This window comes from Octodon degus, unplaced genomic scaffold (assembly GCF_000260255.1).
Source record: "Octodon degus isolate 3935 unplaced genomic scaffold, OctDeg1.0 scaffold00005, whole genome shotgun sequence".
NCBI lineage: Eukaryota > Metazoa > Chordata > Mammalia > Rodentia > Octodontidae > Octodon > Octodon degus.
Genome location: NW_004524581.1, coordinates 26,537,579 through 26,564,834, shown reverse-complemented (window position 1 = coordinate 26,564,834; position 27,256 = coordinate 26,537,579). Strand labels below are relative to the sequence as shown.

The 27,256-nt window shown below is 49.5% G+C and overlaps 1 protein-coding gene across 2 annotated transcripts in view; it reads right to left on the bottom strand.

Moving 5' to 3' along the window:
- The window catches only part of Tbc1d22b (TBC1 domain family member 22B), a 56,564-nt gene that overhangs the window by 14,870 nt on the left and 14,438 nt on the right, over window positions 1-27,256 (bottom strand). For both annotated transcript variants that reach the window (XM_023720292.1, XM_004624180.2), the window contains exons 3-8: window positions 18,063-18,370; window positions 15,976-16,155; window positions 15,448-15,518; window positions 14,702-14,830; window positions 13,682-13,747; window positions 10,030-10,144 (exon numbers count right to left, since the gene is read on the bottom strand). In XM_023720292.1, the coding sequence (XP_023576060.1) occupies window positions 10,030-10,144; window positions 13,682-13,747; window positions 14,702-14,830; window positions 15,448-15,518; window positions 15,976-16,155; window positions 18,063-18,370 (869 nt within the window). The remainder of the gene's footprint in view (window positions 1-10,029; window positions 10,145-13,681; window positions 13,748-14,701; window positions 14,831-15,447; window positions 15,519-15,975; window positions 16,156-18,062; window positions 18,371-27,256) is intronic.

Here is a 27,256-nt window from a genome sequence, read left to right as displayed (position 1 = left end):
GGGCTTCTCGCAGTGGCTACAGCTTTGCACTGGCCAGGTATGGGACTCAGCTACACCTGGCTCCCAGCACTCCAGAGAGCTGCAGGGAGTAGTGTTGAGAGCTCCCCCTGCAGGATCAAGTCCACATGTGCAGTCAAAATCAGCCGACAAGGGCCGGGGAGACGGCTCAGTAGAATAAGTGCTTCCCTGGCAAGCGCAAGGGCATGAGTTTTATCCCCGGTTCCGCAAAAAACAAAAACAAAAACAAAAAAAAACCCTGCAAACTGAGTGCTGCACAAAAAGCTGCAAAGAAATGGAGGAGCAAGTGCTCCCTGAAGGGCTCTGGGCAGTGAAAACAATCTGTTCCCGAGGATCATTAGCGTCTACTTGAGGAAATTCAACACATAATTGCAGCCAACCCTGAAATCAGCCCGCCCAGCACCTTGAGTGGGTGAGCCAAGGCCTTATCCTCTGCTGTCCTGACAAGCATGTGGCAGCCAGGACTTACAGAGCAACGACTCTGAAGGGTGCTGTGTGGCCATCGTAAGTCAAAGCATCTGAGAGGACCATACCAAAAAGCTCCTTGTAAAAATCAAATTGCCCTCTCTGGGCTTGACAAGAACAGGCCTATTTACTAGCTCAGAAAATGTGCCTGAGGGGTAACTCCAGTCAACCGTTGGCTTTTCCTGAAAAGCAGGGGCTGAAATCTGGCTCCCTGCTGGCTCTAGGAAGTACTGGTTTTGCCTAAACTGACAAGAATAACCCACCGGCTGCCTCAAGAGCCCCCAGCCCTCAGCAGGTGGCCTCTGGCTTCCCAGGCCTCCTGCCACTGTTTTGTTAGAAACCGGACTCCTCAGTATACCTTGCTGAATATTTTCTGACGGCAAGAGTAAGCTGAGGAAAATAAAAACTAAATCCTTTTGGACTTACACATAAAGAACCTTGGAAAATAAAACCTTAAATGTTTCATTCAGAAAAACACAGTTTTAAGAAAAGTATCAAGGAATCCGCCTCATGGCTTTAGCCTAGCTCTGCAGCAGCTCCCGTGCCACCCAGGGACATGCTGCTGTGGCTATTCATCTGGCCCCTGCAAGACCACAACACCATGGCTGGCATTTAGCACACAGAGAGGTACAGTGGCCTCTTGGCCAGCCCCACAAAGGCCAAGCCACCTGCCACAGAAGGGAGTGGCCTGAGGGAGATTGTTCCTCCGAGGGGCAATGCTTACTCTGTGGGTCTCACTGAGAGGCACAGGGACCCCCCCCCCCACGTTTCTGCCTGTCCCAAGAGCCATGCCATTCTAAAGATGCAGAGAAGGAAGCAGCTGAGCACAGGAATCTTGGACACTATGCCCATCTGTCATTCAGGGTAGAGAACAGGACCTTGGAATGACAATGAAAGTGACACACAAACGCTGGTACTCGGCATGGGATAACTTGGGCTGTGTATCATTTTAACCAACCCTGGCTAAAATTAATTTCACCTCTAAGTTTCCTCTACTTTTCTTAAATTCCTGCATTGCTTTTACTTCATTTAGCACAACTTGAGCTGCTGCTAAGTCGACCTCTTGGAGTCAGCTGGAGATCCCAGCAATGCCCTCCTCTTGAGCTAGTAACTGATGCTCCGTGACTACAGAAGTCTGTGCACCGCACCTGCAGTCCACGCAGCCAGCTAGGGAAGCACAGGACAAGGGGAGGGGCGGGGAAGTGCACCCTACAGGCAGGGAAGGACTCGCTGCAGGCAAGGACTCCTCCTCTGAGAACGTGGGGCGGGCCAGTGTGGGAGCGTACCTCAGGCTGCCCCAGTCCTCTCTGCTCAGGGTCATCACTCAGCACCCGTCAGCCTCAAAAAGAGGGACTCACTGCCCCCTAGTGGCCTAGTCTGGCACAGCCGTCCCAACTCCTCGGTAAGGATCTTGCAAAACTAGCTCAGAACGTTTTCCTAGTTAGACAAGTGTGGAACACCAGAGTGGACACCAAAATGACGGCCCTAGGACAGTGGTGGCCAACTGTGGCACAAGTGTTATTTTTTTCTAAGACAAAAGATATTAATGCCTGAGTTGTTTTCCCTAACCTAAAACCTCAGGATTCAGGTTTAATTGCAGTGTTGACGCTTTGCAGTATGTAAAGGGTTTGAGGTTGCAGTGTGGGCACCCATCTCTAAAAGGTTCACTGTCATTGCCCAAGTTTAAAATGAGGCTGGGGTGCTGGTACACACCTGTAATTCCAGCACTCGGGAGGTTGAGGCAGGAGAGTGAGTTTTAGGCCAGCCTGGACTATATTGAGAGTCTGTCTAAAACAAACAAAAAAATTTAAAATAGTCCCTGGACTTAAGAATGACAGTCTGGTGGCAGAGGCAAAGGGTGTGGGTAACACACTGTGGAAGCCATGCGCTGCAGAAGCCACACAGAGGGGCACATCGTGCTCCGAGTTCTCGCAGGGCACAGCCAGGATGACAAGGGCAAGGGAGGGCAGCCTCTCTTTCTTGACTCCCCTGATTCACTGAGGAGTTCCCCACTCCCATAAAGAGAAGATGGAAGGGGCCGGGGAGATGGCTCAATGGAATAAGTGCTTCCCTGGCAAGCACAAGGGCCTGAGTTCAATTTCCAGTTCCGCCAAAAAAAAAAAAAAAAAAAAAAAGAAAGAAAGAAAAAAGAAAAAGAAAGAATAGAATAAATAAGTAAATAAACTTTTGAAAAAGAGAAGATGGAGCACAGGGTTTTAGGTTTCAAACGTCCATTTTGGATTGTTGCGTTTGAGGAGGCCAGGAAGGAGGGAATATATCACAGAAGTCTTTGCACACTCAGATGAGAACTTGGACATTTTAGATTTAGTTTTAGTTTCCCAAGACAAAGTATTTTGGTTTTCTAGGCTGGCCTTGAATTCCTGGGCCCATACGATCCTCTCGTCCTCCCGCCCATGTAGCTAGAACTTCAGTGTGGGCTGCTGCACTTGCCTAAGACATCAGACATTTTAGCCACAAGAGGATGGATGCTAAGGGTTTTAGGCAGAGCTGTCTGATGGCATGGAAGGGTGAGCTGAGAGTCCAGAGGTGAAGCCCAGGCTCAGGGCCGGGACCCACAGACTTCCTATCTCCAGGGGGTTGCTCTGGCCCTGCACCCCAGGCCCTGCCCCAGTAGGCTGACTTGCAGGAAACCCACTTTGGTAGGAGAATCAAATGCAGCAGCAGCTCGGGGCCAGCTATCCAGAGCTTGTCCTTCGCTCCCTCAGAGCCCTGCATGGTCCACACACACCTATAGTCCCAGCAGAGAAGCTAAGGCAGGAGAATCACAAATCTGGGCCCAGCCTGAGCAACTTGGCGAGGCCCTACTCAAAGTAGAAAACACAAAGGACTAAGGGTGTCATTTCGTAGGACAGAACTTGTCTAGTATGTTCAAGGTTCTGGTTCAACCTCCAGGACAGCAAAAGTAGGGGGAAGTTGGTGGATCTCCCTGCTTTCAACTATTTTACAACAAATGTGACACAAGGGTAAAGTAAGCTCAGGTGCCAGGTGATCCAAGAAGGGACAGATCTGATGGGACAGAGCTTAGTACAGCACCACCAGTTAGGTGCTTCAGGCTGTGGGCTGTGAAATGAGGCAGCAGGTGAGGCTGCCCCTGGCAGCCTGTGCCTGGGACAAGATACCCAGGCCTAGATATCCGGGCCTCCTACAGCAGGGACGTCCCCTCATAGGGCCACAGCAGAGAGCTTGGTGGAGCAGCTGCCTTGTGGGAGGTGCACCATTAGAGAAGGAAGAGGAGCAAGACAGAGGGCACCACACCCGATGCTCCCAGTGCTCTCCCTCTGGTTAAGAAAGACTGTGAGGCTGGGAGAGGTCTCTGTGCCCAGCTCCTCTGCACTATAATGGCTGATGTGTAGCTGGTGGAAGATGGCACAAGGCCAGGATCAGTTCATCACTGTAAAACAACAAACACCTCCTTAATTTACATCCACCAGCAGATAAACAGATAACCATGATGTGGAATATCAATACTGTGTAATATTTAGGCGTGAAAGGTAATTAAGAACTGACACATGCTGTAATGTGGATGAATCTTGGAAGAGCAAACCCACAGAGGCCGATTAGCAGCTGCTTAGGAGAGGGAATGGGGGATTGGGCTATCGGCTGTAGGATACACTGTTTCTCTCCTTCCTCCTCCTTCCCTCTCTCCTCTCTCTCCCTCCTTTTCCCTCTCTTCTCCTCCTCCTCCTCCCTCCCTCCTTCCTTCCTTTCCGGGCCTGGAGATCAGACCCAGGCTCCTACACATGCTAGGCAGGCGCTCCACCACTGCATTCCTCCGCCAGACCCAAGGCTCTTCTCTGAAATGACAAACCGCATTCGCGCAGGTCCTGAGTGCAAATGCGCTCAAAGCTCCTGAGTAACACCCTTTCAATGAGTGGACTGTTGGTCTGTGAATTACACTCCACTAAAGCTATTACCACCACCTCCCCACCCAACATTTAAAATTGCATTTCAACTGTAGTAAAAATTCTGAAGGTGCCTTACCCCCTAATCAGACACCTTGGTTCTCTAGTTCATCTGGAAGAACCCGAGAACTTTCTACTAAGGGAAATGAGCCAGGTACAAAGGGCAAGTACTGATCCCTAACACTTAGGAGGGAACAAGACCTCCAAGCTCACTGAACCCAGAGCAGAAGGGCGGCTGCTGGGCGGGGTGGGGCGGGGCGGGGAGGAGGACTGGCCTGGGTGGGGATGAAGTCCCAAGAGGACCTGCTGGGCCACACCAACCTGCAGCTGACGATACTACACTCTGCACTTCCAGAGGAGGCAGGCCTCATCCTGAGGGTTCTTACCACAAGGAAAATGATAAATGAAATACAATAATAATAATACAGTATGTCTGGAGGAAGAGCCAATTTTCAAAAGCAGAAGTGACTTGCCCTGGCTTCTCAGTCTCAGTCTCATTCGTTCTCTTTCAGTCAGTCTCAGGCTCTCTCTCTCTCTGTCTCTCTCTCCTGAAGCATTTGGGTAGGAATGGAGACCAATGGAACAGAATGAGGTAGAGCCAGGCACACCGAGGAATTCAGACCATATTATGAAGACTGACTTCCTACCCATGAAAAAAGGAGGTACTTTTATAAATGGTGTTGAGGGGCCGGGGAGATAGCGCAGTAGAATAAGCGCTTGCCTGGGAAGAGTAAGGGCCTGTGTTCAATCCCTGGTTCCGCGAAGAAATAAAATAAAAATAAATAAATGGTGTTGAGCTACTAGCTATTTAACCAGAGATAACTTTAAATTCCATTCTCTGCCATGCAGAAAAATAAATCACTAATGGAATTTTATTTTATTTTATTTTTTGGTGGGGAAGTCACTCACTATGTAGTTCAGGATGGCCTTGAATTTATTATGTAGCCCAGGTTGGCCTCAAACTCATGGCGATCCTCCTGCCTCAGCTTCCCGAGGGATGGAATGACAGGTGTGTACCACCACAGCGGGCTTTACTAATGGAATTTTATTTTATTTTGTTTATTTATTTTGTGGTACTGGGGAGTGAACTCAGGACCCTGCACTTGCCAGGCAGGTGCTTATTCTACTGGGCTATCTCCCCAGCCACTAATGGAATTTTAAAAGCTAAATGGAACAGCAAAGCCACAAGAGTATTAGAAGAAGATACGGGGCCCAAGTCCTCCCAGGAGCTTTCCCTTCACAAGCATCTTCACAAGCACTTGGGAGCCTGAGAGCACACAAGACTCATACCTGTCTCCTCAGCATCTACCCGCGGGCTCACAGTAAGAGCTCAACATGCTTGTTAGGTCCACATATGTGGCTACATAAAAATTAGTAGGGCCGGGGAGATGGCTCAGTGGAATAAGTGCTTCCCTGGTAAGCACAAGGGCCTGAGTTCAATCCCCGGTTCCGCAAAAAAAAAAAAAAAAAAAAAAATTAGTAAGTCTACAGCAGGAGACATAATAAAAAGAAATTGAGAGACAAATGATGGCCTGGGGAAAATTGTTAGGGTAAATCCCACATTAGAGAGTCAAAAACAACTGGGTATCAGCAACTTCATGTGATTTAACCTAAGAGCCAATATTTTTAACATATACCAGATAATAGATGAATGTATCTGATGTACACAAATTTCTCACAAAACAAGACAGACCAATGACTCATTAGAAACAATGGGTAAATGAAAAAGCAGATCATAAAAAGGAATAAGTGAAAATCCAAGAAAATGATGCAGCCAACCATGGTGGTGCACACCTACAATCCCAGCACTCTGGGAGGCCAAAGCAGAAGGATCACAAATTTGAGCGCAGCCTGACAGCTCAGTGTCTTAGAGAGGTCCCTGTCTCAAAATAAAATGTTTAAAAGGCTGACAATGTAGTTCAGTGCAAAGGTCCTGAATTCAGTCTCCAACATATATATGCACATACATGAACGAATAAAGAAAGAAAAAGAAATAAGAGATGATATATAACCTCACTACACAAGAGGAAATAAAAGCTGAAACACAAACCAGTTTATTTGCTAGGGCTGGTGAAACCCAACTAGACAGAGATTCAGTTTTCTAAGGACAGGAGGAAAAGCACATGCGCACTCTCGTGCTCACAGCACTTACTGGTGTAAACTTCTGGAGCGTAAAGTTGCAGACTCTCTTCAGTACAGCAGTCTCTTGCCTAGGACCCTGTCGGTGTAATGTGGACTTTAACGCAGACACAGGAGAAAAGCTGAACGAGGATATTTCATTGTAATGACATCTGTAATAACTACAAACTGCAACACCTTAAATGTTCCTCTGTAGAAGAAGAGCTAAGTAAACTGAAGAAAAGCGTCGGTGTGAACACAGTAAAACTGTCAAGAGTTTTCAAGTAACCTATGTATCTAGAAGGCACGCCTGGGATGCAATTTTTAAATAAGAACAAGTACGATAAAGATAGGTCAGGACAGTTCAATTCCATTTTTCTGGACACAACAAAGAAAATTCTGTCCACACACAAAAACCAGGCAGCAAGGTTAGCAGCATTTGTCTAGGGCAGGCATGGGTGTGGATGTGTGGGGAGATTTCCATGTGGTTTTACTTTTTTAAAGAAAATGCATCTCTAGGGCTGGGGCTGTAGCTCAGCAGCACAGCACCTCCTGGCAAGTGCGAGGTCCTGAATTCAATTCCCAGAACCAAACAACAACAAGAAAGCAAGAAAAAGAAAATGCACCTCGGCCACAACGGCTGTTTAAAGTAAGGAGGAAAAGACGTGCTGCCTACTGTGGAGCAGAGAAGGCTGCAGGGGAGGTGCCGGATGCGCAGGCACGAGGATCTGAGTGAGACTACACGTCCTCATGAGAACAGGCGTGGAGGTAGGATCTGGATTCGAGTTTCAGAAGCTCAGTCCACTGCTGACCCTGAATTACCCACATGGAAAATGTCATCTCTACTTTATTTTTATTTTTATTTTTTTCAATCAGTAAGCATTTCTTTTATTGCTCAAAAAGTGAATGAATTCATCTCTACTTTAAAGAGATATTGAAGGGACCAGCGAGTTAGCTCAGCAGACTAAAACGCCTGCTTAGGCAAGCTTAGAGACTGTGGTTTGATCCCCGTCACCTCACGCTGTGCCAGCCTGGCCCCTAGGGTGGGCTGAACTGACAGAGTCTGAGCATTGTGACAAACGCCTGTAATCGCAGCTCTGGGGAGGCTGAAAGCAGGAGGGACACCATGAGTCTGAGCTGTGTAGTGAGATCCTACAACCAAATACCTCAAAAAAAAAAAAAAAAAATTGGATTCTGCTAAATAAAATTAGGTTGATTGAAGTACTTTATAAGTAGTAAAATGATTTGAAAATCAGAGTGCCATTACTGCTTAGCATGTCAAGGCCTTTGGTTGAAAACCAGAAAAACAGGGGCTAATGCTATGAACTTCTCAGGGAAAGAGATAGATGAGAACAGATGGATTCAAAGAGCTCTCAACCAGCTACACAACATGTGGCTCTGACTGGGCTCTTATTCAAACTGTTGAATGAATGTTTAAGAACTAGGAAAATCTGAATACTGACTGCACATTCGATTATGTTACAGAGCTATAATTACTTTTCAGACGTGATCACTGCATTCTGGTTGTGTGTTTCTTAGAATACCTCATCACCCAGGGATACACATGGAAACATTACAACCAAAACGATGTGATGCTGGATACTGAGATTTCTTCCAGAATAATTCATAAGGATGAGTGATAAGAGAACGGTTGGAGGGGCACATGAAAGGTGACTGACCACTGATGCTGGATAACAGGCATAAGGAGGTGTATGGTATCAATTTTCTATTTTCACATATGTCTGAAGTTTAGTATAATTAAAGTTCTCATGAAAGATGAATGGGCCTGTGCTCCTGGCTGAGGAGGCCTGGGAGCCTGTGCATGAGGCCTGCTGCAGCTCGGACCATGGGACTGCGTGGCAGGATCCACCACGCGTGGGGCTCAGGAGGCAGGCAGATCTAGCACGGAAAGGCACCAAGGGGCTGAGGGAGAAACAAGAGAGGTACATACGGAGCAAAGGAAAGCTGGCTGCAAAATATGAATAGCAACAGTCGGAGCGACAGATGCTGGGGGGGCTTGCTCATGGGCAGCACTGTCCCCTCCTGGGATACCAGTGTATACACTTCAGATTGATCCATGATTCACACATTCCTAGGCTCAACTTTCACTGCTACCTTTTTTGATGCTAGCCCCTACAGCAGCCAGGACTAGGGGGACAAGCCACCATGCATGGCTCACAGCCTTTCACCACCCTTCAGAAAAGAGGAAGAGGATGGCTGCTATTGTAAGAAGTACAAACAGTAACAGACAGCTCTTATAAAATTGAACAGCAGACTTAAGCTGCCCCTAAAAGCTGGTTGCGTGCGTGTGCGCATGTGTAAAGTGTGCACTGGAAATGGGAAGGCCTCTAGCCAAGCTTTCCTTGTCTGTTCCTGGAGGCAAACTTAACCAGCTTTCCTTGCTGCTTAGGGTCACCAGATGGGGGGTATGGAGGGATGACCTCCCACCTTTATTCCCAGGTCTGCACTGGCTGCTGCTACTCACAAAACGAGGGCCCACATTTGGTTGCCTTTACTTTTTGAGTCTGCCGCACAAAAGACCAAAGCACCATCCTGTGCATTCTGTCAGAAAGCCCAAGCAGGAGGAGGCCCTTATTCCCCAAGCCCCAGCAGCCCAGCACACCCAGAGGGTGAAAAAAAGGTTCTGGTCCCAGCCCTGCTGCAGGAGAGGCCGCAGTAGGGGGGAGGTAGGAGTCCTGTCACTCCTCTGTGAAATGCAGACCTGCTCAGGCTTCTTGGCTGGAGGCCGGATCAGAGAGCCTCTCCCTGACCAGGGTACAAAGCCCTGGACCATGACAGATGGATTTTCCTGTGGAGCTTGAGGTTCACAGATTAAAGAAACCAAAGAGGAAGAGAGGACTCTCAACTTCATGACTCAGCTTAAGGTCATGCTGGAGGAGGAAATCTCTGCCACTACCATGAAGTTAAACACTCTTCCATGTGAGAAAACCCAGTGGGTGACAGGTGGGGGGGACCAGGGATCCAAAGTGCACCCGGACCCTCCCTTCACCCCTGGGGTTACAGCCTCTCCTCTATCTTATTTACATTTATTTTTGGAGGCAGGTTCTCACTGGGTTGTCCAGGCTGGCCTCAGAACCCAGCAATCCCCCATCTCAGCCTCTCTCCTCCTCTACAGTCCACAGCCTGCTTCCAAGGTTGAGGCCTGGGGCACAGCCTCTGCTGCCAGTGTTCATGGATGGAACCTTGCTTGTGCCCAAAACAAGTGCAAGATAATCCTGAAATAACTTCAGATAAGCCATCCGCCATCTGTCTGTGGCAGAATGCAAGTGCAGCACCTGGGTCGTGCTCACGAGGCAGGGTCTCTAGGTGAGATCTGACCACCCCAAGAGCAGCTCCAGGCTGCCACCACTATGTGTGCCAAGGCTGCAAGCTGCCCTGTTTCCAGCAAGACAGCCCCCCTGGCTGCACTCTTGGGGCAAACAGACAAATGGATGGCAAGTAAGGAAGGGCAATAGCTGTTTAGCTTGGTATGCATGCTTCTTACCCACATATTCTGAGAGGAAGACGACAAAGAACGGAGTGACCAGGTCATTAATTCCCTGGACGTACCCACTGGCAGGGTGGCGGATGGCCCAGATAAACAGAATTCTTTCAAAGATCTAGGAAAATAAGAAAGGAGGAAAGAAGACACAAGTGTTAAGTCATGGGGACACACGCCCTCCCTCCACTTACCTACTTCACAATTTATTCCTGGGTTGGTGTAGAAGTTTGGGGGAAATGTTAAAACACTGGAACAGAGGAAAGATATAAATACACAGAGTCCCTCCCAAGCACTAGTTGTTCTGTACATTTCTTGCCACTCATTTATCTTTGCAATATCTGGTTACTGCAACACAGTGACTTGGCCACTATCAACCCTGCATGCTCGCTTGTGTGCTGGCTGCCTCTGTTCCCAGACAAGGGCACTGGAGCGCCTCGTTCTGGACGTTTCTCTTAAACCTTTTCTGCTCATGGCAACAGCCTTATCTACCATCCTCTCCTCTCTTCCTTGTGAGAAGAAAGGAAACCTTGATTCAGGTCTCCCCCAGCCTGACAGGAACATGTGACAGAACGACACTGAAGCCCCCAGGTACAGCATGGACATCTGCAGGGTACAGGAACCCAATGAAACCAAACTCTGCTGCTTCGCACACTGGGCAGTTGAGAGACAGAAATCACCACAGCTACTAGGGAAAGACTCTGGGATTAAGCTCATTAATCACTAGAATCCAGAGTCCTAGGTAGGGACAAAGAACAGATCTTCACAGTCCCTTAGCAGAGTCTGGCCCCTTCTGCTTTTTTTTTTTTTCTTTTTGAGACAGGGTCTCAATATGCAATTCAGGTTGGTTTTGTGCTCACTTTATAGCCCAAACTGGTCCCAAACTCACAACAATCCTCCTGCCTCAGTCTCCTGAGTCCCGGGATTACAGGTGTGTGCCCACACACCTGGAAACCCCTCTGTTTTCATCAGAACTCTGAACTCCTCCCCAGTCTCTCAATCTGAGGATACCCACTGCACAGCTTCATCCCAGCCCCTTGGCCCCTTGGCCTGACGAGAAGGATAGTCTGCTCAGCTGTCTCACCTCCGTGAAGCACCCCAGAGGGATAAAGAGCAGAGGGCAATGCGTGTCAGAGATAGGAGAATATGGCCCCCTGTGCTCTACGGTCAGGTAAAGAGGCTCCTGAGCAGGCAGGGTCTCCAGAGAGACCGAGAGAAAGCCAGTGGCTTATATGGATCAGAAGTGGCTACGCAGTGCAGGGAAGGTGTGAACAGCTGCACATAGGCCAGCCTGCTTCAGGTCCCCGCAAAGCTGGCTGAGGCTGCAGTCAGCACAGTCCAAAAACCCCTCTGCTGGAGGTGAGGATCAGGCCCTTCTGCCGCCCTGGGTTCAACGCTCATGTTGGGGGGGGGGGGTCCCTTGCGCTCTTACACACTTCCCTATTGCTAAACAGCCTCTCCCCATTCCTTGAAAATGTGCAGGCCAGAGCCGCCCACTGCTCTCTGGACATCTCAGCACCCCTTCGCTGCTGCCTCTCAAGGCTGGTGTCTGTCTGGACGCTCATCAGAGCCCCCCAGGGGCTGGGATGTGGCTATAGGTTCAGCAAGGGACTAAGTGTCTAGCATATGCAAGGGCCTGGGTTCCAGCCCAGCATGACAAAAACAAACAAACAAGCAAACAAACCACCCCTCCTCCAGGGCAGTCTCTCTGCAAAGGACTTAAACGTTCAGGCCACACTGATGCTGACAGCCCCTTGTAAACACACAGAGCTCTGGGGACCAGCACTGGTGCCCTGCGTACAGGGATTCTGGCTGCTTGACCAGAACCCAGTGTGAGCTGGGAGGTTGCAGGGTCAAGGAATCCTGGGGAACCCTCCCTGCAGGAGCAATGGAAAAAACAGACCTTAGGGCTGGTGGGATGGCTCAGTGGTCTAAAGCACGTACTTAGAACAAGCTAAGCAAAGCAAAGCACAGGGACCACAGTTCAATCCCCCAGCACCACATGCCAGCCAGCCCCGCCCCCTGGTGGGCTGAACTAGCCACACACTAAATAAATAAATAAACAAACAAACAGACCTTAAAAGTTTGCCTTTACACTGAACTACAGCCTCAGACCTTTTTATTTATATATTTATTTATTTATCTTTATGAACAATTTGAGACAGCCTCACTAAACTGCTAAGTTTCCCAGGCTAGGGTGGAAATTGTAAGCCTCCTGATTCAGCCTCCAGGAGTGCTGGGACACAGGTGGTTAGTTCTTTGCTCCTTCACTGCCGTTTTTATTTTATTGTATTGTATTTTAGGTTTTTTTGTTTTGTTTTGGTTTTTTCCCTGTATTTATGGCAGGGTCTACAGTATGTTCAGGGTCTCACTACGTAGACTGGACTCATAGGGATTCTCCTGTTTACAGCCTCACAAGTGCTCGGATTACAGGCACAGGCCACCACACCCAGTCTCAACTGCTGTCTCAATGCGCCCTGGGGCTGGGGCCAGCACAGCAGGCACAGGGATCAGACCCCTGGCCCCTGCGTCTACCTAAGCAGGCACTTTAATCCTCTGAGCTATTTGGCCGGCCCTTACACTGCCGTTTTTATTCTCCTTAAGATGACTACAGCTTGCTACATGACACAGTGCTTGAACAAAACCTGGAAAGAATCAAAGTGGACCTCTATGTGTAGATCCAGGTCCCACCCCTAGGAGAAGCCTCTTAGACAAACTGCTAAGGGCAAGGCTGAGCGCCACCGAGCACTAGCAGGTTCTCATGAGGGCTAAGTATGCTGAACCTTCAGAAATTGAATGGCACAAAGAGAAGGGTCCCAGAGGCATTTGAAGCCTTCCAGGAGCTGAATTTTATAGGTAAAATAATGGTGCCACCTCAAAATCTTCCTTATGGTACTGGTAAATCAGGAGGGACCCCCCCCCCAGCGTGGACATCTATATTAAACAGAATTATGAATACCACTCAAGACCAAGTAGCAATGTCTTCGAGCATTTTACTACCATCCCTTTCCACTATGGGGAGACCTGAAAGCTCACTTGGAAAAGCGTTAAAACTCAGCACTGCCTGCCAACTGAGGCCTGCAGAGCAAAGCCCTGATCTCATGGAGTTTGTAATAACAGCTCAGGGGAAAAGACACGAGAAACCCTTGTATAGCATTAATTGGTTAGGTCTCAAAATATAGGTACTTAAAAATATATATACTGATTTCATTGTTTCATTGTTTATTTGTTTTTTGAGACAGGGACTTCCTACATAGTTCAGATTGGCTCTGTAGCCCAGGCTGGCCTTGAACTCATGGTGATCCTACTGCTCAACCTCCCAAGTGCTAGAACTAGAGGTGTGCACACACCTGGCTATGCATATTTCACCACACTTTATTTTTTTCTTCTTTCTTCTTTTTTCTTTTTCTTTCTTTCTTTAATCAAAATCAATCCTTCCAGGTTGGTAAATTAGAGAACACTCAGGAGTAGGAATTCTAAGGTGTTATCAGGTAGCTTCAACATACCTCACAGGTTCCTAGCCTCCCCGAGTGTGCTGGGTACTGGGTCTGTTCTGAAGATCAAATGGGGATGATGGGAGGTGCCCTGGGCCAGGACCACTGTGACATGGGCCACTGGTTCAGGGAGAAGCGGCAGAGAAGAATAAACAATTTCTCACCTCCTGTACGAGCGGCTGCTGGAACAGCGGAATGAGAGGATTCGTCCTTGGAATGTCAATATGAATCTGAAAAGAAAGACCACATCCAAAACAAAAATGCTGGTGTGTTTTTTAGACAAATTATTTACTTAAGCACTGGAAATCAAGGGAGTGAAAGTTAGAACACAATTTATCTTTAGAAAGAACGGACACAGTACCCTGCCTGTTTCCATGAGAGCCATTCTCCACAGCGAGGGGGCCACTTGCAGCAACAGCTCCCTGTGGTCTGGGCCTCTGCAGGCTGCTTCCTGACCAACACCATTCAAGCATGAGCCCCTCCTTCCCATGCTACCCAGCGGCACTCTCAAGATGGAGGAGCCTGGCAGCTCCACAGCCGTGCCAGGATGGGGACCCACAGGCCTGCTCATGCAGCAGGATGTGTAGAAATGGAGAGGGCCAAAGGATCCAATGTCACCGCACCTGGCTCAGGTCAGGGCCTTCCCAATACCCAGCTGAGTCATCCTACTGCCAGTGGCAGCAGAGGCTACTGCAGTTCCGGCTGGCTGGAGACAGGAGAGAGGTGCCTGCAGCCCGCCCCCTGCCCTGGCCTCCTCTGCTCCCTGCACACAGACGCCACCAGCAGGCTGTGAGTGCTCTGAGCCGTGGAGGCCCTGCATTCTTCTGTGGTCTGGTGTGGGGGTGTCACAGTCCTAGGGGACTGGTCTGGATGGCGAGGTCTGAGAAGCACCGCCCCTGACCAGTGCACAAATCTCTCCCATCTAAAATGCCTGAGAGGGGGCGGGGAAATGGCTTCGTAGAATAAGCGCTTGCCTGGCAAGCACAAGGGCCTGAGTTCAAAACCCTGGTTCCACAAAAAAATAAAATAAAATGGCTGAGACCAGCGCTGCTGGAGGCAAGAAGGGGAGGAGTCCTGGAAATGAGCTGGATGCACAGCCTGAAGAGCTGCTAAACCTCTATGTGGGGTGCCACCAGGAGAGCCCTCACCCAGTGCCTGACAAGCAGAGCTAGCAAGGGCTGTACCTGTCTATAGGTGTCCTGGTGATGCTCCTCATTTCGAGAGTCATAATACTGCTCGATGAAGCCAAAATATTCCTCCCGCTTCCGCTGCAGGGTCAGCTTCCGCCTCTCAGTGTTCGCTGGGAGGTAGCCCTACAGACAAGATTGCCATCAGCTGGGGACAGATTCTGGCAGGTGAGTCCTTAAACCTTATTTTAGCCTGAGCAGTGCCTTAGAAAATATGAAAGGAGCAGAGGGAAAGCTGCCAAGAGGACTGTGAATCTCACGCAGTTTGTCCTTTCCTCATTCAGTGCCATCCACAGAGGGCAGAGGATGCCAGGTGACTCGCTAAGGCCAGGTGCACCTAGCAGCTCCACACAGCTCCTCTATGGTGGGTGGATGCAACCAGTGGGAGAGGCCTGGACCGCAATCACAGACTCTGTGGTGCAGAAAATCCAGCCGCCCAAGAGGGTCACTATCGGGCTGCACAATTATAAAGTGGGTTGTGGGTTCTGGTCACCTGGCTATTCCTCCTGAGAAAGGAGTGCTGCTTGGGGAGTACTAGGGTCATCCTGTCTTGCTCTGTTCTGCCTCCTCACTGTTAAGAAGGCCGAGACCATGACCACAGGAGCAGGAACAGGAATGTCCACCCACCCTGCCCATGCCAGCATGACCAGCAAGGTGTATGCAGAGCGGCACTGCAGGCCAGCTGCCAGGTGCTGCAGGACAAGGCAGGCTGTGGGAGGAGAGGCCCGGCGAGCAGGACTCACCGACAGGAGTCTCCAGGTCACAGGCCGGACCTCCCTGGGAACGCCTGGCCAGCTGCACTTCCTCAATTCATCTGCGAACAGAAAACAGCCTGGTGGGATCAAAGGCTCCCGTGAGGGCCTTAAACAAGGCTACCGTTCACGCAACACTATGGCCACCACTGCTGCCGCCACCACCAGGCCCAGGGACAGCCCACAGCAGCCCTGAGCAGCAGAGCCCGAGCCACACCCTGCAGCAGCCACTCAGGCAGCTTGGAGATGAGCTCAAGGGGCCTGGGGTGCAGATTTGGGAAGAATTATCCCACACCAGAGACACCGAAGCCAGAGGCACTGCAGTAGGGTCTACAGAAAAGAGTCTTAGCTAATCTGGGCCCTAATCTCTAGCAACATCCTCTACCTTAATACCTGCGCATCACTGCCTAGGGCGCCCGATCAGCAGAGGCTAGAAGAGTAAAAGGGAGAATAAAGCTGCTAGCGTCCAGGCCCCTGAGACATGGAGTCACCATGAGCACCTACTGAGCCTGGGCTCACCTAAGTCGGTGTTGTGGCTGGAGAGAAGCTGGCGAAACTTTTCTAGGCGGGTTTTCTCTCGGACTGTCATGGGGGGAGCTCCGGAAGCATTCTGGTCTGAGATCCGGGCGACGAGGGGGATGATGGGCCGGAGAGGGAGTGACTGCTGCTTATGGAGTGGGTTCCTCAGGCATGTGTCACCTGACATCATTAGAAAGAGAAAGAGCAGGCTGGAGGGTGAACAGGGATCAGGAGAAGCCACCGCCCCATAGTCCCAATTCCAACCTCCCTCCACAAAGCCTCGAGTGAGCCATCTGAGGACACTGCAAGGGCCAGCGGGGTGAACCCGTCCATGACAGCTCTGGTGCTAATGCCACGCCTAGCTACTACAGTGACTTCTGAGAATGCTGGCAACGTGGCACTCGTCCCAGGCCTGCCCAGCTGCCCCAAAGCTGAGAGGCCAAGAACTCCTCACATGTCTCACCTCTCCCGTGGGGACCACAGGTCCTCACACTGCCCACCACAAGGAATAGCCTTGACTGGTGCTGCAAAGGGACGGAATCACAGGGCCAGAAGCCCTGCTGAACTCTGCAGAAAGCAGAGGGCAGGAGGAGGAGCACGTGGAGGACTGACTCACTGAGTGCCTGCCACATGCAAGGCGCCAATGGGCCACTTTACATGGGACCTCTCATCTGGACCTCATGACACAGGGTTAGATCTTAAATGTACTCCACACACGAGGAGGCTGCAGCCTGAAGAAGGGAAAGTAATTCTAAGTGATAGCTGAGATGACACCTTAGGTATGTCTGATTTCAAAACCCTTATTTGCTTTATTTCTACAAAGAAAATTCAGTTAACTGGGCTTGTTCTTTCACAATTACTTCATGTTCCACATACCTTGACCTTAAAAACTACAGCTCTGAAGAGAAATGGTGAATACGAACCAACTGGCACCACTAGAAAGGTCACAAAAATTGCCCCACAATGCTCCCTGGTCGCCTGCAGTCACCACCAGGGTCTAAAATTGCAGGCCACACCCCGCTGAGCTGGGACAGACACAAGCCTAACTCCAGCTGTGGGGGCCATGCACAGCATGCACGGTGGGGACCTCCATTGCAGGTTCTGGGGGCTACACAAAAACAAACTTCCTCCCACTGGGCACCTGTGGCTGCAGACGCCCAATCCTAGGGTGTAGGCACGTCCCACAACTAGAACTGTGGCCACGGGCTAGCGACACCAAATGTCCACCTGGGCAGGGCACCGATGGCTCAGCTGGCACCGCAATCATGAGGGAAGAGGAAGGCAGGGCGACTACAGAAGCCCTCAGCCAGATCACAGGACCACAGGCTTAGTCTGAGGCTGTTCAAGAAATTCCCTTAGAACAGGAGCCAGGACACCTCCAGGCTCTGAAGTTCAACTTCCTCTTCATCCATTATCAGCCAGCCATTTTAACTTTTGCTGGAACCACGGCATTCCTCTCTCCAGCTGAGAATAGCCCACTTTCACAAAACCCCGCAGGGCAATCTCACACAGCAAAGGAAACTTAAAACACCCAGCTGAAAATTCCCACACTTCTGACAGATCTACTACCACTTCAGCCAGTCACTGAGGCAGATTTCCTGAGGAGAGGCCTGGCCCAGCCCACCCACCCCGGCCAACCAGCATGTGGATGGCCAGGAACTGCAACTTGTGCCTTTCAGCACCTGCTGCGCCCCAGCGGTAGCAGGGGAAAAGGACTACTCCCAGTGTGACTATCCCAAGGGGCTGAGGAGGTCAGCCAGTCACACTGTCCACCTAGGAAATCCAGCCCCTGAGAGCAGTATAGGCATTTGTTGAACTCTAAGTCTGCCAGCCTCAATGTGGAACAGGACCCTACCCCAGGAGAGGCAGCAGCAGAAGAGGGGATGGCAGCAGCCCTGGATGTCAGGAGGTGTGGATCTGGCTCACAAGGAGGGCAGGACAGCCTGTGACCAGTCAGACTCACAGATGTAGGACCTCAGGCTTGAACTCGCTTTGTGCCACCCCAGGAAAGCTGACTGATCCCTAAAGGGAAATTGATTGGTTTGGAATGTGCCACTGGGAGCTGAGCTCGAGGGGCGGGGACTTACTGGCATTCCTGGAGAGCTGGGCGTCGCTGCTGGACTTCAGGACCTTGTAGCTGGCGGGGACCTCACACGATGTCGACTGGGATCTTTCTGGCTTCACTCGGAGCTTGCTGTGATTTTCTAGGACTTGGGCTGCAGTTGCCAAAGCAACTTTTGAGTTCAGAGTTTGGAAAGAAGGTGAGGAAAAGTCCTCCTCTTCGTCATCGCCAATGTCCCAAGCATCGCTGGTGTTCCGGGCAAACTCGTGAAAACTGGAAGCCTTCTTGTTCTTCAGAGGAACTGTGTTCACTTTGGACCGTTCTTTAATGAAGCTTCAAGAAAGGAGAAACCAAGATGCAGGACTGCCGGGCACAGCCTGCAACGCTGAGCGCAACACAAGCCCATGCGAGGTCCTCACACAGCACCACTCGTCTAGATGCACCCAGAACATGGCACCCAGACGCAGAGGGGGCGCAGACCATGCACTCACAGCCCCTTTGCCTGGGCATCTGGGCCGGGGCCAGGAAGGGGCTCCAGGAAGAAATGGGTGTGGCTTCTCTCCAGGAACAATTTCTGTGGTGCTGACTGACAAGGGACAGCGGGGAACAGGGCCCAGCAGTACCTACTCCATCCATTTAGGACACAAAGCACAAGAAAGAATAAACCTTTGTTGTGTGAACCGCTGAGATTTCAGAGTAAAACCTAATATGGCAACATCACCTCAAGTAGCCCTTACAGGCGCTACAAGCCATTGAGAAAAACAGATAATTTCAGGTGGTTCACATATGTGGATTTAAGTGCCAAAGGAAACATATTTCTTTTTTTTTTCCCCCCTTTTTTCTTTTTTTCCAGTACTAGGAGTTGAGCCCAGGGGTGCTCTACCAATGAGCTACAACCCGAGCCCTTTCTATTTTGTATTTTGGAACATGGTCTTGCTAAATGGCCTGGCTAGCCTTGAATTTGCAATCCTCCTGCCTCAGCCTCCAGAGAAGCTGGGATTACAAGCATACACCCTGTTTCTGGCTAAAACTTTCCTTTTAAAAATGATGTTAAACCCTCTAGTAGGGTTGGAGAGATAGCCTGATGGCCTAAGCATCCTTGGCAAGTACAAGATCCAAGTTTCATCCCTGGTACTGCATGGCATGCCAGCCCCGGAACTGGGTGTGGTGGCGCATGCTGGTAATCCCAGTGCCATGGAGGTGGGACAGGAGGATCACTAGGAGTCTACACTGCGTAGCGAGACCATGTATCAAAAAAAAAAAAAAAAAGTCTTCTGATAGCCTAATAGTGAGTTTGGTGCTACTCTGCCTTTATTTATTTTTTAAATCTATTTTTAAAACTCTACATTTGTTTTTTTAAAAAAGGGCAGATTCAGGATCAAGGTATTTGCAAGCAATAAGAGCTAGCTTCAAAAAAATAAAATAAAATAAAATAAAATAAAATAAAATAAAATAAATGGGGGCCGGGGAAATGGCTCAGTAGAATAAGCACTTGACTGGCAATCGCAAGGATCTGAGTTCAATCCCTGGTTCCGCAAAAAATAAATAAATAAATTAATTAATTAATTAATAATAATGATAAAAAGAGCTAGCTTAAGGGCAACTCACTAAGGTTTCCTCTGTCCCTCTCTCAGATAGAAGCTTTCTGTCCCCCAATAAGTAACTCCTCTTAAAAAAAAAAAAAAAATAGCTTAAAATTTAGTAAGATTGTTTTTCACTGTGTTTATTTTTAAGATTACTTTCTATTTATGACAAATGATACTGATGTTCTATTTAGATAAGTGATAGGCTTACTTTCGTTTTCAAATTAAGTTTTTTGGGCCAGGCCTAGCAGCACACGGAGGCTACGGCAGGAGACCTGCTGCGTGTTCAGGCTAGCACAGGTTACAAAGGGAGCTCAAGGCCAGCCTGAACTACATAGTGAGATCCTGTCCAAACAAAAAAAAGTAACCACTCTTATTTTGGTTAGACACTGAAAACAAAGTAGACATCTAGAAATTAGAGGGGCTGGAGAGATAGCTCAGTTGAATAAGTGCTTGCCTGGCAAGCTCAAGGACCTGAGTTCAATCCCCAGTTCCATCAAAAAAAGAAAGCAAGAAAGAAATTAGAAATTATTACATAAATTATAGCTACCAAGAGGAATGTTATATTGCTGCTAAAAATCCTGTTCTGTTGGAGCCAGCGAGTGACTCCTGGGTCTATTCTGGAAGAGCTAAAGATAACGGGCTACAGTCTATGAAAGGCTGGCTCACAGCCTCCAACTTTGGAAACAGCCTGGGTGAGTGTCAGAGAGAAACAGAAAAGGCGCCATACACACACAAGGGAACGTAACTCAGCATAAAGAAGAATGTGTCATGTCACCTGCAAACAAATGGGTGGAACCCGAGACCCTCCTGATCAGAGAAGTAAGACAGACACAGAAAGTTATTCCTCGGGCCTGCAGGGCCGGCCCCATCCCAGGGGCGCATTGAGATGGCAACTGAGACCAAGCGTGGTTGCGCACCTGTAATCTCAGCTCTCGGGAGGCTGTACACAAGTGGATTACTACAAGTCTGATCTAGTAGTGAGACTCTGAACTAAAATACCAAAAAAAAAAAAGTTAACTACTGCATGGTTCCATGCCCATGGCCCCAGCAACTCCAGAGGCTGAGGCAGGAGGATCTGTGTCCCAGGTCGACCTGAAAGAAAGAAACAGAGGGAGGGAAAGCAAAGGATAAAGGGAAAGAAAAGATACTGTGGGCCACCACTTAGAAGCTAGGACAGGAGGATCCCCACAAGTTTCAGCTCAGCCTCTAACAGTGAGCTTAAGGCCAACCTGGATTGCATACCTGAGCGCTGTTTCAAACAAACAACCCCCTATACACATACAAAAAGAGCACACAAGCACTGGAAGCTTCAAGGACTCTTAAACCAAGAATTAAGACACTCAGTATCAGGGCTGGAGGTATGGTGAGGTGGGAGAGTGCTTGCCCTGCACATATGGCCCCTGGGTTTCAGCCCACAAACAGCAAGAACAAACCCTGAAGGAGTGAAAGAGTGGTGGGCTTAGGGGTGTTTCCTATATTTTTCTTTATATCTTTTTATGTATTTGAGTATTTCATTTTTATTGCCTCACTATGCAGTCCAGGCTGGCCTGGAACATGCAGCGGTCCTCCTGCCTCAGCTCCCAAGCAAGCAGTGGGATTCCAGGTGCACCACCACGCCTTGCTTCATATTTTTGAAGCAGATGATGGTTCCACATAACTGAAGCAGATTAAGAACAGAGGCCATGGCAGTGGCCCTGCCCAGGACCCCAGCCAGCACTCTGACAGTGCAGGAGGATGTCAAGTATGAGCTTGGCCTGGACAGCTTAGGGAGAGAAACAGAGAGAGGGAAAGCAAAGGATAAAGACGAAAAGAGATACTCTAGTGGGCCACCACTAGAGGCAGAGAAATCTACTGCAGAGACAACAGAGAGCTCACACACGCAGGTGTAGAGAACAGCTTTCAGTCACTAGGTGCCCACCATGCGTTGACCTTTCTCAGGCCCTCTGTCCTCTCCTGCTCACAACCAAGCCAAGGAGGTCCTGGGCAGGCGGGGGTTGCTCCCATCAGACCTGCCTGCCCCATGGCAGCTTGTGCTCTCAACACCCTAGTGCAACAAAGGAGGCAGGCAGGAGCAGCTGACAGCACCCCTGGTGGGCGAGTGGGTGGGGCCCCACACATACCACCAGCAGCATACTTGCTGGAAGGGTCTGGGAAGCTGTGTGGGTGGGAAGGAGCTGCCTCTGAACCGCTGTCCCGGGATGGGGCCCTGGGAGACACATGTCTGTCCCCCTCACAGTTGCCACAAAGAGCTAAGCCATATGATGCTGGCTGCTGAGTGGGCCTTGGGGTGCTGCCAAGCAGGGATTGGGACACTAGGCTGCCTCCTTTTAACTCAGAGGTGTTAACATGTGCACAGGTCATGGAGCTAGCAGTGGTGGCAAAGGAAAGGAGACACGAGGAGTCCTGGGACTAAACTGCTCTTCTAAATGAGGCCCGGAGAAGGACATTTTCAGTGGCTGTACTAGTTAGGGACACAAAAGTTCAAGTATGTGGCCAGGTGCACACCTCTCATTGCAGCACTCTGGAAGGCCGAGGCAGAAGGATAGCAATTGGAGCCAGCCTGGGCAATGTAAGGATTCAGCAAGGCCCTGTCTCAAATAAAAAAATACTAAAAAGGGCCAGAGGTGCACCTCTGTGTACAGGCCTTGGGTTCAAGTGCGCGACTAGGAAAAAACAATCATTCCATACTTTGATAAAACAACTGTTTGTTTTTTCGGGTTTTTTTTTTTTTTTTTTTTTTTTTTTTTTTGGTGGAACCGGGGATTGAACTCAGGCCCTTGCACTTGCCAGGGAAGCGCTTATTCCACTGAGCCATCTCCCTGGGGCCCCAAAACAGCTCTTTTAAAACCAGACAAATAGCTTAGTGGATTAAAGCCCCTGCTTAGGTAGACACAGGAGCGGGGAGTTCGATCCCCTGGCCTCGCCCCTGGGGCACGCAGAGACTGTGATTGAGACTAGGCACGTGGTGGCACAGGTCTGTGATCCCAGCACTTGGGAGGCTGTATACAGGAGAATAACTGCGAGTCTGATCTATGCAGTGAGATCCTGTACACCATGTTCTAAATACAAAAAAAAAATCCAAACAACAACAAAAAAAAAACCCATCTTTTTTACTGACATGGTTGTATAACTGACTTTTTTTGAGACAGGGTCTTGCTATCTAGTTTACACTCATCTTGAACTCACTATGCACACCAGGCTAGCCTCAAACTCATGGTGATCCTCCTGCCTCAGCCCCACAGCGCTGGGATCACAGGCCTGTGCCACCTTGCCCAGCTAATGCTATTTAGTAAGTGATGGGAAGCAACTGGAGAACCTTAGCAACATTCAGATAAATCCAGTTATTTAGTAACTAGGGTGTCTTCGCGTGGAGGGGTTTTCTCACTTAGAAGTGAGCTGACCATACTTCCTACCCGTCAAGAAGCCTACCATGCCACTGCATGGCCGAGCTCGCTGCTCAGCAAGGAGACCAGTTTCAACAGAGTAAAAAAAATTACTGCAGGCGATATTCTCACTAATAGTAATAATCTGGCAAATTGAAGTCAATATACACAGCCAACAGGTGACTTACAGTACCTGTGCAGTCAGATAATTGAGGATCCACTGTCCAGGTCTGCTATGACAGGGATCAGCGGCAAGGGAATTAATGATGGCCCCATGTGGAACAAAATCATGTAGCAGAGAAAGCAATAAAAATGTCCCAACAAAGACACTAAAATAAGGGTCATAAATGCTTTACAGCCACAATCTGGAATTGTAAAATGGTCTGGTGCAGACCAAGATGTTGCCCCATGTTGTAGATCCCATAGAGCATTAAATAACCAAACCCCCTGGCATGGCAAAGAGGGAAGCAATTAACTCAGGGACAAATTCCTCCTGCAAATACTGTTGCCGCTCCACTGTAGGACAGGGAAGGGGCCCTGACCTCATTCCCAGGTGAGGAAACAAATGCTAGAGAGTTAGTTGCCTTGACTGTGTGGGACACGAGACATTCCTGAAGATGCGCCCTGAATGGGAATGTGGGCAACTGGGTTGAGGACTGGTGCAGAGGACGTGCGTGCAGGATGAGAGCCCCGGGGCTTATCACAGGTGGAGGGGCGGGGCTCCCACGGGCCCACATGTGCATCAAGTGCAACTAAAAACCATGCTAGGATGGACCATGAGTACTCAGCAACTCCTGCTTGGGCTCAGAATGCTTCTGGCTACAGGTATTTAAGCTTCTGATGCTTAAATAATAAAGACCATTGCATCGGCCACACCATTGTGTAGCACAACCTCTGGCCTGTCCCTTGCAATTATAGTAAGCTGCTGCAACTCACAGCAACTCACTTTCCTGTTACCACATTCAGAAGCAAAGCAAATTGGGAGTAGGGAGGCCACACCTATAATCCCAGCACTTGAGAGGCTGAGGTAGGAGGATCCAGAACTTGAGATCAGCCTGGACTATATGGTAAATTCAAAGCCAGCCTCAATCATTTAACAAAACGCTGTCTCAAAGAAAAAGAGAAAAAAGCGGGAAAGAGGTAATGGCTACACAACAGATACTTCCCAAAAAATAAATAAATAAAAAGACACTTCCTTACAGATTGATGAGCTGTGAATAAAAGCAAATCTTTCCTCAAGGCCTGCCTCACATGTCCTTTACGTCTCACCCACCAGAACTAATAAGGCTGCAGAGATCACCAAGGTCTATGAGAAGCAGCCAAAACCAGCCCTGTGCCTTCCTTTACCCAACACCACTCACTCAGCATCCAAGTAATATGACGGCTCCTGTGCAAGGCAGAGCAGGGCCAGGACTGTCCGGGAGGCCCAGCAATGCCTGCTGCACTGGCCAAAAGACCAGAGTCCACACTCAGCAAAACTGAGGACATGGGCTGCAGCATGGCTTGGTGTAGGAGCAATGCTTGCCCAGCACAGGGGAAGCCCTGGGCTTAACCCTGAGTGCCAGGAACAAAGCAAAAGGCCAAAGAATGCAGCACATTCTGTGAGTTAGGGTTTACATGTGAGGCATCCCCCAGAGACAGACTGGGGCCCTGCGCTGGTGTGTGCAGGGGAGGAGCTGAGGGGCTGATCTGCAGGCTTCTCATCAATGGATTCACCCACCAACTGACATGCTGCCGGCGTAGGCTGCCAACAGGCAGGGCACTTTCCTCTCCTCTATGCTCCTGGGCAGCAGGAGGTGAGACCCTTTCCTGTGCCTCTCCTTATGCCGCAGGGCTTCTGTGCTCACACAGGCTGAAGGTGGTAGAGCCAACCATGGGCTAGAAGCTCGGACACCAGGAGCCAAGGCAACTCCCTCTCCCATGAGTGCTTTTCTTAGGTATCCGGCCACAGTGACAAGCAGCCGACTAACACATCATGTAATGGCTGCACCAAACAAGTATCACAGAAAGGGGCTCCCCACCCCCTTTTTGGTTTTTTGGTGGAACTGGGAATTGAACTCAGGCCCTTGCGCTTGCCAGGGAAGCGCTTATTCTACTGAGATATCTCCCTAGCCCAAAGGGCTCCCCTTGAGAAAAGCAAACAGGAGGTTCCAACAAAGGAGCATGAAAGAGAAGCCTATTGTTTAGAAAAGGTTTTCAGTCCTTCACTCTGTAAGGGCTTCCTTGTGCCCAGTCTGTGCCACGTGCTCTTCTGGGTAGTAAGGGAAGAAGTGGTAAACGAAACACGGCGCCCTAACCAAGCAGGCTGGCACAGCCTGTAATCTCAGGCACTTGGAAGCTGAAGCCTTGCACCCAGGAGTTCAAGGCAAACCTGGGCAACACAGTAGAAACCCACCTCAACAACAAAACAAGACAAAGCACAGTCCCTGGCCCTCAAGAAACTTCCATCCTCGTGGCTTCTCACCTGAAGGCTACACATCTCACAGAAAAGAACAGTAGTCAAGCTTCCACAGTAATTCATAAGACACAAGGATCAACCTAATAGAATGAGAAAAGGATACTGCCCTCAGCTACATCACTTTAAAAAGCTGAAAACACTAAAGTGGAAGAATTAAGGTATGCTATATAGAGGTACAAGTTCCCTATGATGACTGTGATCATTATGTATGCCAAAACTACTAATACAAACTTTTAAAATAAAAATAAAAATTTTAAAAGAACAAAAAATACTAACGATGCATATTTGATCTAGCATTTTCAAAATATTCTCATGTACATTATCTTCTTATTCAGAGCAGTTTAAGGTTATAGCAGAACCAAGAGGAAGGCACAGGGATTTCCTGTATGCACCTGTCCCTGCACGAGCACAGCCTCCTCACTGAATCCCCACCACCCTTGGCACGCGCAGGCCACAGGCGACGCCCAAGATCACAAACTCTGCTGTGTTCATGTCTGGTGCTGCCTGCTAGATGGGCCTGACAGACACAGAAGGACCTGAACCCTCCATTACGGTATCCACCCTAGAGGCCCTCTCGGTACCCCAAGCCTCTGCAGGCCTTGCCTCACGTTATCTCCCAGGCCTCCTTCTCCAGACGGCACAGAGCTGGGAGTCCCACCTGCTCTGTACCCACACACTGACTGGGAAGGAGGAATGGGCAGAGGTTACCAGACAGCGCCAAGAGACCAAAACTGAGCTTGCCCTCCCAGCTCTTTCAGTGTTTGTTACCAACAACTCCCCGGCGAGATAGCTCAGTGGTCCAAAGCACCTGCTTAGGCAAAGCGCAGGGACTTCAGTTCGATCCCAGCACCACATGCCTCACCAGCCCTGCCCCCAGGGCAGGCTGAGCCAGCTACCAAAAAAAAAAAAAAAAACTTCGGGCCGGCCAGATAGCTCAGTGAACTAAAGCATCTGCTTAGGCAGAGCTCAGCAGCCACGGTTCAACCCCAGCATGCCATGCTGGCCCCACTCCTGGGGCACCCTAAGAGGGTACTAGAGACTGGGCATGCCTATAATCCCAGCGCTTGGGAGGCTGAAAGCAAGAGAATCACTATGAGTGTGATCTGGGCAGTGAGACCCTATACTAAATATATTGAAAGAAAGAGAAAACAAACAAACGGATGGACGGACAGACAGACAGCTGCCCCAAACAAGTACTGGAGATGAAACAGGCCTGAAGAACTAGACGTGCTGGTGCACACCTGGAATCTCAGCACTCAGAAGGCTGAGGCAGGAGGATCGCTGTGAGTTTGTGGCCTTCCTAGGCTACAGAGTGAGTTGCAGGCCAGCCTGAAATGCACAGCAGAGACCCTGCCTCAAGAAAAACAACAAGAAGAAAAGCACACCCAAAGAAACTCTGGGAAGGGTGCCAACCTCCACATTTAAAGTCGCAAGGGTGGAGAGATAGCCCAGGAGAGAAAGATGCGCCAAAGTGACCCCTGGGGCCAGGTGCACAGCCACACATCTTAGATCGAACCAGTGCTGCTGGTTGAAAACAACTTAGGAGAGCGTTACCAGAGAAATAGCTTCCAGGAATCCTCTGAACATGTGTGCGGTCCAGGCTTTGTAAGTCAGAGAAGAGCGGCTGATGAGTATGCCTGGGTTCTCTGAGAGAAAGCGTAGGACTGGAAACACAGACGCAGCGAGCCCTGGAAACCTCACATCCAGCTGGAGGACAGGGAGGAGAGCATCCTCATCTGGATTCAGGGATGCTATGTAAGCCTTTTCCTAAGAAGACCTTTTTTTTTTTTTT